The following is a 17814-nucleotide window of genomic DNA, read 5'->3' as shown; positions in this document are numbered from 1 at the left end:
TGAAGTGGGGACCTTTATGGTCTGCACTTTGTGTATCCCTCTCTCATTCTATTTTATTCTTCCACATTCGTTTCTCAATATTTGGAAAAATATTAAAATAGCTCTGTACGTTTGGTAAATATAGTTTACATCACAATATGAAGCACTTTTCCTATTTAACAGTGTGCAACATTGGTTTCTAATCCTGCTTAGTGGTAGCTCAGGATTTCTGTGGTCCTCCACTATGAAGGGTTGAGCTCAAGCAAATCACCATTATTGTGCACACATTCTTACCTTCAACCATCCTTTCCACCGCAGCAATGGAGAACTTAGCTGAAGGAAAAAATAAAAGATGTGATGAGGAGGCTGAGAGGGACATGGGGAGTATTTTCTCCCTCGTCGTGTATGCAGATGATAATGGTGAAGAGGAGGCTGAGGACCAGCCTTCCAACCATTTAAAGCTGCTTCATCCTGCTCCATCTTCCTCTCCCCCAACCCCCTGCAACTTGCCACCTGCTGCACTTACTTTTTCTTTCAGAGACATCCACCCAAGGGGTATTAAATTGTGGGATCGAGGTATTGATTCACCGAGCATGAGAGATCCAGAGAAGTGGGAAGTGGAGGAGGATGTACCCATTTCATAGCAGGGCTGAGGTGAAGGCTGTCTGTGGTTTCAGAGTTGTGGGACCCAGAACTCATGGTTATGCACCTAAAAAACAGGACATTTGAGGAACATCATACCTATCTGGAAGCTCTGAGGATAATCTCCCAGGATGTGCAGCAACTGACGGGTGTGACTGTGGTAACATCATGAAATCTTTCTCTTCCTTGCAAGCACCAAAGTGGCAACTGCATTGAAAGCTGCAGTAAATCCTCAGCTAATAAGCAGCCAGGAACCAGTCGGTGCCTCCAATTCTATGGAAACACGGACTACAACTCTGGAGGGAATAGGGGACAGATTGGAGTGCAGCATGAATTGAAGATTCCAGACTGTGGCAACTGCAGTGTCTCAGGGTTTTCAGGATCTGATAGCTGCCATTAGACCAGACATCCCACTGATCAACGGGGCCATAGGTCCAAGGTCCAGTGCAATGGCGATGGCTGGAGTCCATCTGCCTGATATTGTTATCTCTCAGCAGATGCCAGGCCCTCTCAGAGCACCATGTTAGTAGAATGTGATTTGTGAGACCAGGCTGCCCAAGACCTCCCTCCCAGGACCCTTCTGTACACCATCTCCCGTAATCCTGGCCTTCAAGTGGCACTTAGAAGGAGCACTAGAATAGGTGCTAGAATGGCAGAAATTAATGTTTTTCTTGTTATAACTGAGCCATGGTGAACTAGAAATATTGTGCTACTGTACCAAGGAATGGCAGGCTGGGCAATGCCTGAGATGTCAGGTGAAATGACTCCATAGCACAAGAAGTGAGGGCAGCAGAGGCCTCAATAGGCTGAAGTACTAATTAGCTCTTGATTGAGTAGCTCTTCAGTTTCCCTTTTAAGAGTTCACAGAAACCCACAATAAATTGACTCAAGAGGATGGTATCATTCAGGCATGCATCTGTGACAGGTTAAGAAACTCTCACTGAGGTGATAAATTATCAAGTCCTTCGTGAACAAGATCGCTTTTAGCTGCTTAAGAGTAATGTGTGGATGTGTGTGCTCAAGAGTGCTCATTCAATGACACCAATTTAAAACAAATACCAGCAATTTCCCCAATGGTACATCACAGGGGGAACAAAATGATTTTGAAAAAGGCATGTGCAACAATATTTGCCTAAAATTACAAATGTGCAAGTTAATGAGTTTCTTATACTCCACTCAGCTCTCCAGTCCGTCTGCTTGAAGGCAGAGTTTGGAGGAAGTAATATGCCAGAACATTAGTTGATTAAGCCTATCAGAGCCCTAAGTCTGTTGAGCATTGCCAAATTAATTAGAAGAGTATACAGTGGAACCTCCATTGTCCACCATAACGAAGGTGAGCTTCCATAGTGGATAATGGAAATTGGTCATAATTGAGAGTTTCCAAATGTTGCAATTGCAGATATGATACAGTAGTATCCTAGCCATGGGAAATAGAAACAAACAACCTAAACTGAATTTATTCCATTTCGGTTTATTTCACACAGGAGATTGGTGTTAGAGGGCTGTGAATGTAATCAGAAGACTCCAGTTTCTAAGGTTCATCACTGCTGTAGGGGAATCTACCATGCATGGCCATGTTTTGCACAGGCCTTGCACTGGGTAAAGGCCCCATTTACATTAGGACAGTGACATTGGCATGTGAATGGAAATTTAATTTAAATAACTGTAACTCAAACTAAATCTGAATTACACATAAAACTATATTATACGTAGAAACCAGAAAAAAATGGTCTGGTCTCACAATAGAAAACCTTGATCCACCACAATAAAAAAACATTTATATGCAGAAGTCACAAATGAACACAAGAAAAGGGTAATCTTTTTTGATGCCCTTTATTTAAGTGTGTTGGTAGCCATGTTATTAACCGATTCTATACAATAAGAATGTAAATTTTTTTTGGCAAAAAGTAAAAATTTTGAAACTTAAAAACTAACCACAGGTACTACTCCATCAAGTGTACTTTAGTGTACTTACAAATATATTTACAAAAGTAACAATCAGAAGCTGCAGTTTCAGGTTCATTAAATGTTGTCACAATGTGTTGCTTATAATTTATGTAACAGAAGAACCTCAGAGAATAGTCTCTGAACCTGGAATCAATATAGAGGTGCTAAAGCTATAAAGAAGCCTTTCAAACTTTTCTTCATAAATGGCAACTCACACCTTTTTATTTACTGTGCTTTTTACCCTTATTTTGTGCAATTTGAAACTAACACAATATTTAATATTGTTGGATTTAGTGTAGAGTTATTCCAGATAGAACTTATAAAGAAATCTTCTGGAGTGGAATACACTAAAGAGTGCACAAGAGTCATCATTTATACTATCACTCTGGCTTCTGACGGTATGGAGGGATACACATGGTTGTCTTTGTGATCTGGAAAATATTCCTCAAATGGTTTGGTTTCCTAACCCACAAGCAACAAAGCTGTAAAAAAAAGTTTTCATACTTCACAAACAAACACACTGTACTTTCTTTATGGCACAAAAGTACAGGCATACAACAGTACTTTAAACCATATTTTGGGAAAGTGTTGATTTATTTCAACTTGTGTAATGTTTTTATGTGAGTGCTCGCTCCTATAGAGACAAACCAATACAAATACCCAGAAACACTGGGTAATGGAGCCAGACATGTGCTGTTGCTGTGGTTCATCACCAGGCCCCACGCAGACCTGAGTACCACAAGCTGCATTTGTATGTGTTGCTAGGTTGCAAGATAGCCAGTGTATAGTTATATTCAATGCATATTACTTAACGGTTCACAGGGTCCTTTTCATGGCACAAATAATTGTGGCATAAATGAGTCTTTGAAAATGAACCATAACATAAAGAAGATACATAAATATCAGATGTGGTGTATGATTGTTAACCACATGTAAATCTGGCCAGTACAATGAATGGGCAATGGTGCTCATTGGTTAAGTGGTCAGGTTCCCTTGTGGTATAAAATACATATACCACAACCAATAATTGTGTATCTTCTATTAGAGTGAGGTCAGGGTCATAACAGAGAAGTAATTATGGTCTGTGATTTACATTCCAGTGGACCATACACAAATCATGCTGCATCTGGTAGCAAGTGAATATCACATTACAGTACCACTTAGCTCATTAAGAGGCAGTATTTTAAGCTACTTTTTCAAGAAACACAGGTTTTATATTTTGTTAGCAGCTATAACAACACAGTCTCCAATCTATCAAGTGCATCTTTTATTTCAAATCACACCCCCATAAGTGCATGGCTGTTGTGCTTATCTTTCATTATTTTACCTATTTTTCTCCACGTGCTGTTTTGAAAAGGTTTAACAAGAATTATTGCTTTCAACTTAACATTATTGTATTGCATACTTTTCTCCTGTCCCAGGATTTTGGCAGAACTAGGCTGAGTAGCCAATTCCCTTCAGATTAAATTTAAAAGCAGTCTCTTGAGGTTAGTTACACAGAAGGGTGGCACAATGTCAATAAAACTTTGAATCATATCATCGAAGAAGCTGGAAGCTCACATTCTGAATTCAGGCAGCAAGCAAAGTCACATATACTCGTACACAGGCCAAACCCTCACATATTACACCCTTCAGTCAGTGCATATCCAAAAGACTTAGCAATAGATTTTAAGGCACTTCATTCTGAATTCATCATGTTCCGCTGCCACATACAGTACATCATAAATTACCTATTTAAAAATTCTTCTCTTCATCACACCTTTCACACAACTTAATGGTATGAGCATAAAACAATTACCTAGGCACAGTTCAATGCAAATACATCTACTGAAATTGCATAGATCTACAACAAAGTAGATGATGTAGCATCATATTTCTACTCTTACAACACTGTTGTAGTTGAAACAGGGTTACTCTGATCACTGTGATGATCAGTTGATTGATTTGCCCTGACAAAATGCTAGTCATTTCTCGATCATCACTATAAATATGCTGTGGCAGGGGTGAGGGGAGTATGTCACAATACACAACGGTAAATAATCATTCTTACCAAACATTTCTGTACATTATATTATGTGCTACAAATTATACAACTGCGAAATTGTGAATGAGATATAAAGGAATTTATAGTAGGACACACAATTTATCCCACTCTAGAGTAAGACCACCTACATCTATTTCAGGCTTGATCACCTGTGAATTACAACTTTTTCACTCACAGAATAAACTGTGTGTCTCATCTTAACCACACCACTCCCCCCTTCCTTCCCACGCCTTACCTCACAATGTGCAGCACACTATTTCCTCTGCTTACCTCACTATGATCAACGCAGCTAGCAAATGCCCTGAACTGACCATCATCTTGACAGACATCATCAAACAATCAGCAAGATTATCCGAATAACCTCATCAAGAGCATATACATTATCAAGTAACAATTCCATAAGCAGAAAGCTGTTTTCACTTTTAGCATGCTGCAGTGCTGAAGTACTCAACATGTAAATCTACTACCAGAAGAGGTATCATTAGAAGATAAAAAGAGAGTTCCAACTACGCACTGCACATTTTCTTCTAATAGTTACACTCTTACCTTTTAAAAAATAAAATAAATAGCACGTCATGTTAGCTACTTTAAGCATCACTTTAGATATACTGAACTACAATCATGTTGCTTTTCGAACAAGTAATGCTCTTATTTTCAAAGTTAATTTAAAAACATGTCTAAATAAGATTGTGTTTAGATATACAAAATATGCAGACATTTCACTAAAAATATCTTGCCCTGACTTCCTTAAGCGCCTGTGGCCAATGCACCAAACCCTCCACTAAAAACATACTGAAGAAATATTAAGTATTGTCATACTGAATACCAGTACTCTCAGTATATGCACATTCATACAACTAAATATTCAGAAATAAAAAATAAAAATCTCAAAGAACTAGCATGAAAACAAATCAATGAGTACAGGTCATGCAAAATCAAAACCGACTGTAAAAATGAATTAAAATATATCATTTAAGTAAAAGTTAAGAAACTGAGAATAGAAAATATTTGCCCAAATTAAAAGGTACATTGATTTTTTTTGTCCTACATTTACTTCAAGGCCTGAAGTACCTTTTAGAATAAAATCAACCATCTACGTCCCCAAAGATCTACTCTATTTTCCACTATTCTGTGGGTCGTCATTGTCTGTTCTGGCAATCTGTTGGTGGAACAGTTTTCTGTCTCTTTGCAGACAGATACAGTTCTGCTCTTCCAATGCTTCCATTTATTTCTACTTACTCCCCCTGACTTAAACTCTTTATTGGACTGATAAATAGGTTTACCGTTATAACACAGGATTTTTTTTTTTAGCCAAATAAAAAGCACAAAGAACTTTAAGGAAAAGTTAAGTACCAGATGGAGATTTAAAAAAATAGACTTTTTTCTTGCTAACACCCAGTTTCACTATCTTCCATGCTCATGCTACTTCGCCGACTGCTTGTCTTTGAAGCGCCAGGTGACACAGATGATAGGAGTGGGTCAGTAGCTTCCACAGGGGAGAGAGTATCGTCCATCAGAATATCTTCTAGCTTGGAACCCATTTTTGTGGGAGCATTGTAGGTGCCAGCATGTCCAAGGCTATCGTTGAAGGTGAGAGTTCCATCAGTAAGATCCAGAGTAGTAGTGCGAGAAAGGTCTGAGTGGTGCTGTAAGCCATCTCTGTTGCACTCATCCATTACTAGTTCTTGTTTAATGCACCGTCCAGTAAGATCAGGTGAGCAGAGGCCAGAAGGGTTTACCAGTGGAAGTCCATGTGCACGGGCTTGCATTTCAAGTTCCTGAGAGTTAAACACAAAAATCAAGTTCAAAAATAAACTAATTCTGATTAAGTTTAATCTATTAATTTTCTCTAGTTCAATGATACCACCTTAAAATTGTGGATTGAAATGCAGTTCCCAGATTCCTTGATTTAAAAAAAACATTTTGTTAGTATTTCATTATAAAAATTCTCTCAAGTGATTCAGTATAGTAGTGGTTAATTGTTCATCTTATAATAGTTTGGTCTGTACTAGTCAGTAGTGTCAGTTCAGATAATGTGCTTGATTCCCTGGAGTGAGTCTTGAACTCAGAACCTTCTGACTCAGGGGGAGAATGCTAACACTGATGGAAGACTGACATGCCAAAGATAATGACACATGGAATTAAGGAGAATGTGGCCATATGGATAGACACTATTTGGAGGTCAAGAACCAAAGTCAAGTTTCTCAGACTGGAAAAGTGAGGTGAGTGGAGTTCTATAGGGGTCTGTTTTGGGGCTGCTCATGTTTACTAACCAGAGTTAGCAATTGAGGGATCAATATCAAAAATTGCTGATAATATCAGTACAGTGGGGTATGGCAAATTGTAATGGAAACTGTGAACAGAGATAGACTTGCAGGATGGGCTGATAGATGGCAAATGCAGTTCAAAGTGTAAAAATGTTAAGCAATATATTTTGGAAGTAAGAATAGGGAAAATAAATACTCCTTAAATGTAAGATTTGAAATGGAGTTATGGAACCTTGGGATGCAGGTACACAAGACATTAAAGTGACACAAGTGGACAAGACCTTAACAAAGATTAACCAAATCCTTGTCTTTTTTTCCCTAGAGGTGTAGAATACAAAAGCAAGGAAGTAATGTTGATTGGGTACAAGATCTTAGTTAGGCTGTAGCTGGAGTATTGTATACAGCTTTACACACCCTATTATACAAAGAATATAAAAGCAATGGAAAAGTTGCAGCAAAGTTTCATTGGGATGTTACTAGAGATGAAGGGTTACAGTTATGAAGGGAGACTTGAGAAACTAGGGCATTTTTCACCAGTGCTGTGAAAGTTTAGGGGTGACCTAATACAGGTCTTCAAGATTATGAAAAGTTATGATAAGGAAAATAGTGATAGTTTATTTCCACTGGTTAGTGAGATGGTAATAAGAAGGCACAAATTTAAGAACTCAGAATTAAAGGGGAGGTTAGAAAAAAATTCTTTACACAAAGGTGGTTTGAAGGTGGAAATATCTGGCACAAACCATTGTTTAAGCAAAGTCCATAAATTCTTTTAAAATGGAACTAAAGAACGGCTAGAGAAAGAGGAACATTAAAGGGTGTGGAGAGAAAAACTCCAGCACCCAACTTGATGGGTCGATTGGCCTGTTTCTGTGCTGCAACATTCTATGGTTCTATTATCAAAACCTATTTCAGCATTCAAATACACCTTAAATGTATAGATTTCAGCAAAAGTGGAAGCAGTTTGGGGAAGTAGGGGGCTTCAGTTTTCTTGGTTGGGAATGGGGACTAGCATAGGCAGTGGGAAATAAATGGGGGAAGGAATAAAAACCTAAAAAGTTATCTTAACTAACCTGTATTCTCAGTAGTAAGTGTCTGTTGGCATGCTCTAGTTTCTTCTGTCGTGACTCAAAGTCCTTTGCTCTGTGTTGTTCTTTTTGAAGCCTTCGAATATAATCCACAGAAGCCTTTAGAATAGTGCCTTTGTTCCAGCGCATATCCCTGTTAAAACGATCAAAAGAAGTTAGGCAGAGATGCCTGAGGCACATTTAGAGCAGAGCAAAATTTGGCATCATTAAGTTGTGCTCGATTTTACTAACTGTAAACAACACAGCTGTCGAAAAGGAAAAGTAGCATAAACATGCCCATTTCAAATTTCGCTGCATTTATGATTGCAAAAAAAAATTTAATTTCGGACCTTAAATCCGAGTATACCAAAGTGTAGTAATCACCAGCAAATGATATTATACACCAAAGGCTACTGTAGGCAACTTGTGTACATAGCTGTAATTCATCACGTAAACTGCTATGGTGTGACACATTTATTTCCATTTTGTTTTTCATGAAATATTGTACATTCGTCAGTACATTATTCATAAAGATATGTTTCCAAATTGTCAATTGCGAAACAGCTCAACTACTGCATTAAATGATGCCGAAATGCCAGGCATCCTGTGTTGGCCATTTTTCTGATTTTCAATTTCAATCGGGCCTTGGGCCTATATGTTTGGGCGCAAAGATTGTACCCTTGGGCCCAGTTCACACCGGCCTAGCAACGCAAATAAATTTCTACCCTTAAGTGTCTATAGAAACTTAAGTTCTTTCCAATCCTAATAAACAGTTCATCTAGTACTAATCCAACAAATCTTTACATTACAGGTCCTGTGTCATTAGGGCAGAAAGTGTTTTTTTTAAATATAACCTTGTGAAACAACCCAGGCTATATCCAGCAGAGATGGTCTATAATTATCACAAATAAATAATGTCCTGGGTACAGGAATACTTCAACAACATGCTGATTCATTGTTATATCATGCTTATGTAAAGTATAACATTAAAATTAAAGCCCTTTCCATAAAGGGTTAGAACACTTTATAACACAATTAGTTGAATGATGGATTGAAGGCCAGAGGCCTTGGGCCCAATATTAGCACCCGCTATCGGGTGCGTTCCGGGCGGTGGGGGGGGGCTCCGAAAATCGGGGAATCCCGGAGCGGGTCGGGAGCACGGCTCCAACCCGCACACTTCCGGGTTCCCCACAGACACGCCGACGTGCGCGCGCAGCCCCCGCATGTGGGACTCCCGCAGGCAATTAAAGCCAGCGGGGTGCCACTTGACAGTATTTATTCTGCTATTTCAGGTCGTTAGCAGACCTGATTAAGGGAATATTTCAGGAGGGGTGGGATTTTAGAAACAACTGGGACTGTTTCCCGTACTGGGGGCAACAGTCCCAGTTGAAATGGACGTGTTGCAGCTATCAGCCTGTGGCAGCTGCAAAGGTCCATTTGACAGGTGGGGGGTGTGGGTGGCGGAGACCCTCACTCATTGCAGGAGGCCACTCTGTCACTTTGGACAAAGTTTGGCCTCCACCATCCTCCTCCTGACATCAAATTCACAAACTTGCACACTTACCCCGGGGTCCAGAGACATGTATCTACCTTGCGGACCCCCTCAGATGTACATCTTCTGGATGGGGGCCGCCGTAGCTGCAGTCATGACCTCCTCGGAGGGCGATCAGCATCACCAGCCTCGCCAGCCACGCCATCCACCTCTGACACGTGGAGCTCCACAACACAGTGCTGTGACACATCCACCTGCACAGCAGGAGGGAGGGCAACCGCAGAGAGAGATGCTTCGCAGAGGGCACTACCCTCGCCACAGGGTCCACAGACCGAGGCTCAGCTTCCTGGACCTCTCTGAGCAGCGGTGCACATGAAGGCTCAGAGTCACTCGACACGTAGTCATGGACATCTGCAGCCTCCTTCATGCCAAGCTGCTCCCGGCTGGCCCGAGCACCATCTTCTTACCTGTCGCTGTCAAAGTCACCACTGCCCTCAACAACTTCTCCTCCGCATCCTTCCAGGGTGCCACCGGGGACATCGTCGACGTCTCTCAGTCGTTTGCACAAAAGAGCCCTGCAAATACACCTACACCCACTCTGCAGTGACACAATGGGTGGCATCAGGTGTGGGTCTTCATAGTGATCCTCAGGAAAGGGCATTATTGCACAAACCAGACAAGATTCGCAAAGACGTGGCAGTAGTGGTGCCAACATAATATGTGATGTGAGTTGGTCAGAAATTAAATATAAGTAACACCCATGACAAACCCTCAAACCCCCTTGTCCATCCCCTTCATGCTCACGACACGTTTGCCTTACGCTTCCTACTGCACATATGTGATGCATGCCCTGTGGCTGCAGCACAGGTAGTGGCAGGTTGAGTGAGGCTGACCGTGAAAGAGATGCATAAGAGGGTGAGTATGAGATAGAGCCATGAGATTGTATGAGGATTGGGTTGAGTGGTAGTGGCGGGATGAGTACTGGCGAGGTGAGTAAGTGCAGGTAAGATGAGGATGAGCTTTGAGTGGGTGTGAGGGGTGATGTGACAGAGTAGTGTTGGCAGTGCAGAAGGAGATGTGGGTGGGGGGCGGTGATGTGGCAGACGGAGTGTAGGGGAATGAGTAAGTGTACTCACTTTGGCTGACCTACTTAGGTCATTGCAGCGCCTCCTGCACTGTATGCAGGTGCGTGATATGTTGGTGGTGCAGGTGACCTCCTCTGTCACCTCGAGCCAGGCCTTCTTGGTGGCAGAGGCAGGCCGCTTCCTCCCGCCCGCCAGGGGGAAAATCTCTGTCCTCCGCCTCCTCCTCCTCACCCCATCCAATGATACCTGGAGTGAGGCATCATTAACCTGGGAGCAGCCTTCCCCCTGGGCTGCCCCATGCTGTATTTTTTCCTATTTGTTGCAGCATCTGTCAGTGGAGGACTGCCCCTTTAAATAGAGCTCCTCCAGCTGACAGACCTTACTGCGCATGCGCAGTCTGCCCGACGGGCAGCTCAGCAGTGGGGAACCCGGAAGACCAGGTAAGTGGATCCAATTAGGCTGCGATTGCGCGCGGGGCAGATGATTTCACCGAGCGCGTTACCCACGCGCCCAATCGCCCCCCGCCGCAAACCCGCAGCCCTCCTAATATCGAGCCCCTTGAGTTCAAATTCTGGAAAGGTTCATTTGACTTTTCATCATTCCAAGATGGATAAAATAAGTACGACATCTTAGGAGAACAGGAGGCTGTATGAGACACAAGGCCCACGCTCAGTGCTCGCTATGCTGTTACAAGTACAGTCCCCACCACTTATAGCGGCCCGCTATATGCTTTGGATGGTTTATACCTAATGAAATAGACTTAATGCTAAAGTGTCGACGGCTATGTATAAAACATTTTTTTAAAATCAAGATTCAGCTATTCCTCTGTAGAAGTAAGCAATGGTATTGGATATTTTCGAATATTCCTTTGGCACATGTAGTCAGTACCTAAGGAAAAACGATGATAAGTGAAGTCGAGTTGTAAGGATAGGAGCGGTGGTCGTACTACAGCCGAGATAAAAGATACCTGTTGGTTACTTTGCACTTTAGACCTTAACAAGGTGCGATTTACTTTGTTATTGCAGTCAGTGCTGAGTAGTGCAAAGTATAACTCAATACCAATTAGAGGTGATTAAGTATACAAGGAAACTGCATCTTTACTAGATGCGAATGAGTGAGTGAACAACCGTTTCTGCCCAAAATACTCAGCGCACTTAACAAGCTGTAAGCACAACTTTGTAATTGACAATAACGGAAATGGTTAGCGCTTTTTCATCAATTTAAACAATTGGCCGATTTAAATGTGAGCGGTTTAAGTGGTGGGAACTGTGCTGTCTTTCGCTGTTGGTAACAGGAATGGGCATCAGCACTGCCTGACGCTACCATCTGATGGTTGCAAGACAAGTCTTCCTGTTTCGCTTTTGATAAAGGGATAAGACTGCATTCCTCTGATCAGTTGTCTTTTCAAGTTTTGTTTCTCAGCTCCATTAATTTTAACACTATTAGCTATAGCCAATTAAAAAAAATAAGAGGTAGAATGTTCTGTCCGATATGGAGCTAATAAGTCTTAAAACATAATTTTAAGTTCTGTGCAATTTCTATGACAAAATATGAACTAAAAGAGCAATTTTTGTTCTTGCAGATTTCACAGAGCTAAACTAAAGGGCAGAAATGGGAATGGGAAGACACTAGTCATTTAGTTGATAAAGCTTATATTTTAGCTGAAAATCACCTTTCTATTTCTGCTAATTTAACACTGCTAATACTACCACAAGCTAGAACATTACTAATACTTAACCGCTGAGCCCCTATAACTTCATTCAGTTCCAATGTAATGCAATCCTGTATCATTTACTTCCCACACTAGAGATATTACAGTCTTGGAACAACACTGAGAGAATACTTCCAGCTGAAAAAGTTGAAAGTGTTCAGGCTGATTTTTGTTTGTGGCACAGATTGGACGGGGCAACTGTTCCACCTCGCCCCCCCCCCCCCCAACTGATGACATTGGTGGGTGCCCTGGTCAATTTCCGTGATCAGACCTCATCTAAATCTAGCAGGTGACCTCCCCAGCGATAGTTATAGGCTGCTCGAAGTTTGGGAGGGCGGGAAATTCGACAGCACAGCCGCTTCTTAAAGTCAGCCCGCAGTTCTTAAAGGTGAGGTAAGTGCACAGTGCGTTACTGAGGTGGCAGGCAGCATGACGACGGCCTGTGCACCCTGATTTTCAGATCCTGCCATGGAGGCCATCATAGAATGAGTGAGAAAAAGGAAGGAGATCCTCTTTCCTTCGGATGGTCAATGCCCACAGCATTGGCCCTAGGACCTGGCTGCAATGCAGGAAGAAATTTGTAAGGATTGCCAAAATGGGACTCCTCTTCACATCTCTCTTACTCTCTACACAGCCCTGCAACACCAGACTTTAGCCCCAGCATTTGCAATTCTTCCCTTCCCTGCTTCACAAGCCTCTCCTCCAATCACAACTGGTCACTTCATTACACCTCCTTCTGCTTGCACTCACACACTCAACACCTGCTAATGCCCTCACAATGACTTAGCCCTCTTGCCCACATTTTCTGCTTCTTTCTCTCACCATACACAATATTTTAAGCTGCCTCATACGTCTTTACAACACTTCAACAGGGCAAACACTATCCCACTCTTGCAGGCGTAACTGGCACACAATCAGAGGGAAACCTCAAGAACAGGAGGTGATCCTGCCGTGTTGCAAACTTTGACTCCATCGATGTCATTGACAGAGGAAGGACATGCGGCATTGGAGGCAAAGCACAGCAGGGTATCTGTAGCTGAGCATAGGGAACATGATGAATGTAGCAAACATGGCATCAGTCACCTGCTTAATGCAAGCATGAACTGCAGACTGACTAATGTTGCTGATATCCCGTTGCAGCCTGTAAGAGCCAGAGGCAAAGAAATTCTGGGCTATAGTGACTTGGTTGCAGGCCTTGTTGCAGGAGGTGACACGACTCTATGACAGCCTCCCGAGAGAAGGGTAGCCTCCTTATACACTGTTCCTCAGCAAAGTGTTGTATGTTCCCCTGGGCCCATAGGCTCTGTTGGGAGAGGAAGGATTCTTACAAGCTTAACTCCTAGCTGGTCTCCTTGTTGTTGCAGCTGCAGCTTCATGTGTTCCTTTCACCTGTTGCCGCTGCGTCTCTTCCTCTAGCCAGGATGAAATTGCTAGACAGATGCTCATTTTTTAAAAAGTGTGCTGCCAGTGTGCACTTAAGATTTCAGACAGTTGCCCAGCCACTGCAAACACTTTAAAATTGAGTAACTGGCCAAAAACCACTATAAACTACCAGCAAAATGTCTTCCAAAACTTTGCAGAGTTTTAAAATAGAGCAGAGAAGGATCCTATTAAGCAGCGCTGGAAATGGCCACCTCCAGTCCTGTACCACCCACAATTTCTGGGCGGGTTGAGGAAGTGGTGGTGGCAGTTCCGATTGATGCGAAAATGATCTTTGGGTCTTAACTGCGTCATCTGACCCCTATGTAAATATATTCATTAGGCCCCTGTCTGTTTCCGGCAGGAGTGCTGGCTGCCTAAATCGAGGTCCCCTGAAAATTGGGGCAGGTAGACTTCTACTGGTAAGTGTGTTTTTTTTTCTTGCAATTTTCAGCTCATTTTCACCCTGTTTATAGATGTAAATGGGGAGGTAATGAGATGAAAATCAGTCCTGTTGTGTCTACTTACATTAATAGATGATGGTATGTTACAATTATCTTGGTCTTCTAGGTTTCTGCCGATATTTTTGTACATTTTTTATATGCTTTTCTTTCAATTTCAATCCAGTTTTGTTATAAAGAGCAAGGAGCTAAACATTCAAGATGGAAAACCCAATTATTCTGTGGCAAAGCTGTATTCTGTCCAAAAATGGCTAGTTCCATTAGATCAGAAAATGTACTAGCGAGATTCAAAACAGACATTTTTGTCACAGATAACTATTCAAGGTGGTCAATAAATATTGGAGAACAGAATTTTAAGGATTTAACTGAAGCTGTACTTACGGGTCATTAGACTTTGGAATTAATGTGCCCAGTTCCTTTATGCGGTCGTTAATGTTGAACCTCCTCCTTCTTTCAACTTGGAGAATAAAATGTAAAGAAGCTTAGTCCAAGGGATGAATTACTGTTGAGAAATAATAAATACAGGTGCCATGGTGCACAACATTGGAGGAGCAATGCAATATCCCACAGCAATAGTGAGACACAGGTTTGATCCCCACACTGCATCTTTCCTGATCTCAATCAGATTGCCTCAAGGACATGCCAAGGAGAAGGTCTCCTTGAAGAATCTCACCATAAAGGAGAAAAATGAAGGTCTTTTTTAAGTTAAGCATTTTTTCCATCAGGTGAACAATATTTACACGTATTTTGCAATGTTACCAGTAAAATTGAAATAATTTGAAAACATACTCAAATTATGATTGTCCTTCTTCTGCCTTTCCTTTGCAAGTGCTCTGGCTTCAGATTCTGAAAACAAAAACTTCAAGTTAAGGGTAGAACTGATGGCCTACGCAGGACCAATCATTACCTTTTGTTCTAAATTATAGCAATATTCGATTGTCACTGGCAAAAGTGCATCAAATAATTCTGATGAGTTGGCTAGGCCACACAATAAAAGTATTTTTTTTTTAAACTTAAAAAACAATACCACTGAGTTAAAATGTTATCTGCAATGCTTCCTGATCATGCACAAACAATAATGGTGTAATCCAGTGTTGAAGGATTGAAATAAATTCTGTGTATCAGAACTTGCCTGGTAATAGAGCATTGTGCATTGTCATAGAGGGACTTTTAAAATGGAGTTCCATGCCTGCAACCATTGATTCTGTGAATTATATAGAAAACTATTTATACTACAAAAAACATTTTGCTATTTGAATAATATAGGGCTATTTTAGCAATCTATATTGAATGAAGCAGTGAGATGGGACACTATAGTAACATGATTAGACAGTACTGCTACCAATTCCCTAACGTGATTTACTCTTATTATTTTGTAATCATTGAAATGATTTTTCTACAAATAGATTGTAGTGTCATGCCAATGCACACAACCTTGAAGTCTTTTAATTTAAGGTCACTTTGAGTGCAATAATGAATTGTACAATTATTCTAACATATTTCTAGAGGAAAGTGTTATAGGTAGAGGAACTTGGGAAACATTACTGTTTTGTTGAAATTGTTACAGTTCCCTGGACCAATGCTTCATTTATAAAGTGAAAATAATCTTAAAGGTACATTTTTGAATACAAAGTTTTGAAAAGTTCTGACAGACTCTTAATTTTCGTAGAACCCTCTTATAACCTGTATACTGCAGATTACTTTAATCTGACATCACCACATACGTAGGTGATTGAATTTTGCTGAGAATATCAACATTTTTCATGATATGTTAAATGGAATTTTGACAGATTTTCATTACATGATCAAAGTTTCAGGTAAACCTTGGGTTAGATGGTAGAGATGTCTACATATATTTTAGTATTATTACTGAACTTCAGTTTAGGCACACTAGTCTCTGTATAAAGAAAAAAATTGCACTTATTTAGTGCCTTTACATCCTCAGATATCCCAAAGCACTTCACAGCAATGAATAATTTCTGAAGTTTGTAGGCAAATGCGGCAGCCAATTTGCAGACAGCAAGGTCCCACAAACAGCAATGAAAAGAATGACCAGATAATGGCCCAAAATTTCCTGTAACGGCACGATCTGCAATTTGCGCCGTAAATTATGCCATTTTGTGCCTGATCTTCCCGTTGTGAATTTACTCCAAAATTTCCTGGAAAATAAATTTGAATGCACTGCAGCAAGCATAATGGCGAATCTGGGGGCTTCAGAGGTGGCGCAGCCAATGGTCTATCGCATCTGCATCAATGAATTAATTAGGCAGATCAATATTGGCATGACCTGAGTCATAGAATTGTGAATTTCAAATCCTTTCACTATGCTGAACTTTAACACCTGCAGAAAATTGTGGACATGCTTAGCTACCGCATTCAGTTGTCAGGAATATTATAAGTTACAGATTTTTTTTCACCATTTATTTTGAAAACCAGTGAGCTGCCTCAGGATCCTGACAGGCACCCACAACTCGCTAGAATTATTCAGGTGAGGCCCGAACCCAATTTTGAACAAGCCTATGACCTCTGGCTTCTGCTTCGTACTGCAAGTGCGCCAACCATCTCAGGCCCGAAAAGGGGCCTACATGAATTTCTCTCCCATTCTCCATTTCATCAATGGCTTGTGCAGGCACTTCAGTATACTATACTGCGCACACAATATACACTAAATCTAACACACAATGAAGAAGAAATGTTTTGATGGGTTTTAGCTAAGGATTAAAAATATCAAGAAAGAGCAGAAATTTTATTTTACTTTAATCAATTATTGTTACCACTGAGCCAAGACGGACACTTAATACATTAAACAATAATAATGCTTGATATAAAGAGTGAGGGCTCCAGCAATGGACTAATGGTTCCTCTAATCTCCTAGGTGCTGTGGCATTAGGTAAGCTCTTAATTATTTTGCTGAACTTTGGTTTGTGTAGGTTTTTAAGTCACTAAATGAATTGATTTAAAAAGAAAAGCCATACACCTCACTTGAGCAACACTTAATTTCTTAACTTCAGTACTTACCTTTACCTTTTCATTTGCTCAATATTAAATTTGACTCAAAATAGATAAACCCTGCTCACGGGCAAATATAAGTGGAAAATTTCCTCTGCAATAAGTATCAAAATCGTAAATGCATGTGTGAAGAATATATATAAATATGTACTCAGCATGAAATTTGGCAGTTGAAAGTTTTACTATTTTGCTGACAGTTTCAAGGTTCATTGCTATGTCAGGAATGTTCACAAAGGTGCATTTTGCTGTGTTGTCATTTTGTGTTTGCCAAAAAAAATCTGCAGGACATGACGTGAAAACTCTATGCACAATACTACCTTGAATTATTTACTTGCGGCAGTTCACGATTTGTGTACCACAATCAACGTGTACAAATAATCCCACCGGCCGCTTCCATCCAGAGCCTATTCCCTTACTGATAAAAATAGATTTTTTCACATCTTTTATTTGAACTAAAATGAAACCGCAAATTTGGAAAGGGTGCTAATTGGCAATATTTAATATTCATCATGTTCTTGTGATTTTGGCAACATCTGTTCCTAGTTTGTGTTCAGCTGTCTTCAGCATGTGACTTAACCAAACACAATTAGGGCTGATTTTAACCCTTCCCACCTGGTGGAAACTGGATGGATGGGCAATTAAAATATCCACAGTGACGAACCCCCACCAATCCCACTGCCATCCTGTGGGTTGC

General features: G+C 40.8%; 1 protein-coding gene across 5 annotated transcripts in view; it reads right to left on the bottom strand.

The window, feature by feature from the left end:
- Positions 1-2438: 2438 nt before the first annotated feature.
- The window catches only part of LOC137334249 (microphthalmia-associated transcription factor-like), a 242131-nt gene continuing 226755 nt past the window's right edge, over positions 2439-17814 (bottom strand). For 3 of the 5 annotated variants that reach the window (XM_067998889.1, XM_067998890.1, XM_067998892.1), the window contains 5 exons: positions 15244-15315; positions 14901-14957; positions 14493-14568; positions 7950-8097; positions 2439-6390 (listed from right to left, as the gene is read on the bottom strand). In XM_067998889.1, coding sequence (XP_067854990.1) covers positions 6001-6390; positions 7950-8097; positions 14493-14568; positions 14901-14957; positions 15244-15315 — 743 coding nt within the window. In that variant the 3' untranslated portion in view covers positions 2439-6000. The remainder of the gene's footprint in view (positions 6391-7949; positions 8098-14492; positions 14569-14900; positions 14958-15243; positions 15316-17814) is intronic. The other 2 variants (XM_067998891.1, XM_067998893.1) reach the window with 1 other exon arrangement.

The sequence above is a fragment of the Heptranchias perlo genome, chromosome 17 (assembly GCF_035084215.1).
Source record: "Heptranchias perlo isolate sHepPer1 chromosome 17, sHepPer1.hap1, whole genome shotgun sequence".
Taxonomy (NCBI): Eukaryota; Metazoa; Chordata; class Chondrichthyes; order Hexanchiformes; family Hexanchidae; genus Heptranchias; species Heptranchias perlo.
Note: the sequence above shows the minus strand (reverse complement) of the source record. Positions and strands in the feature narration are given on the sequence as shown.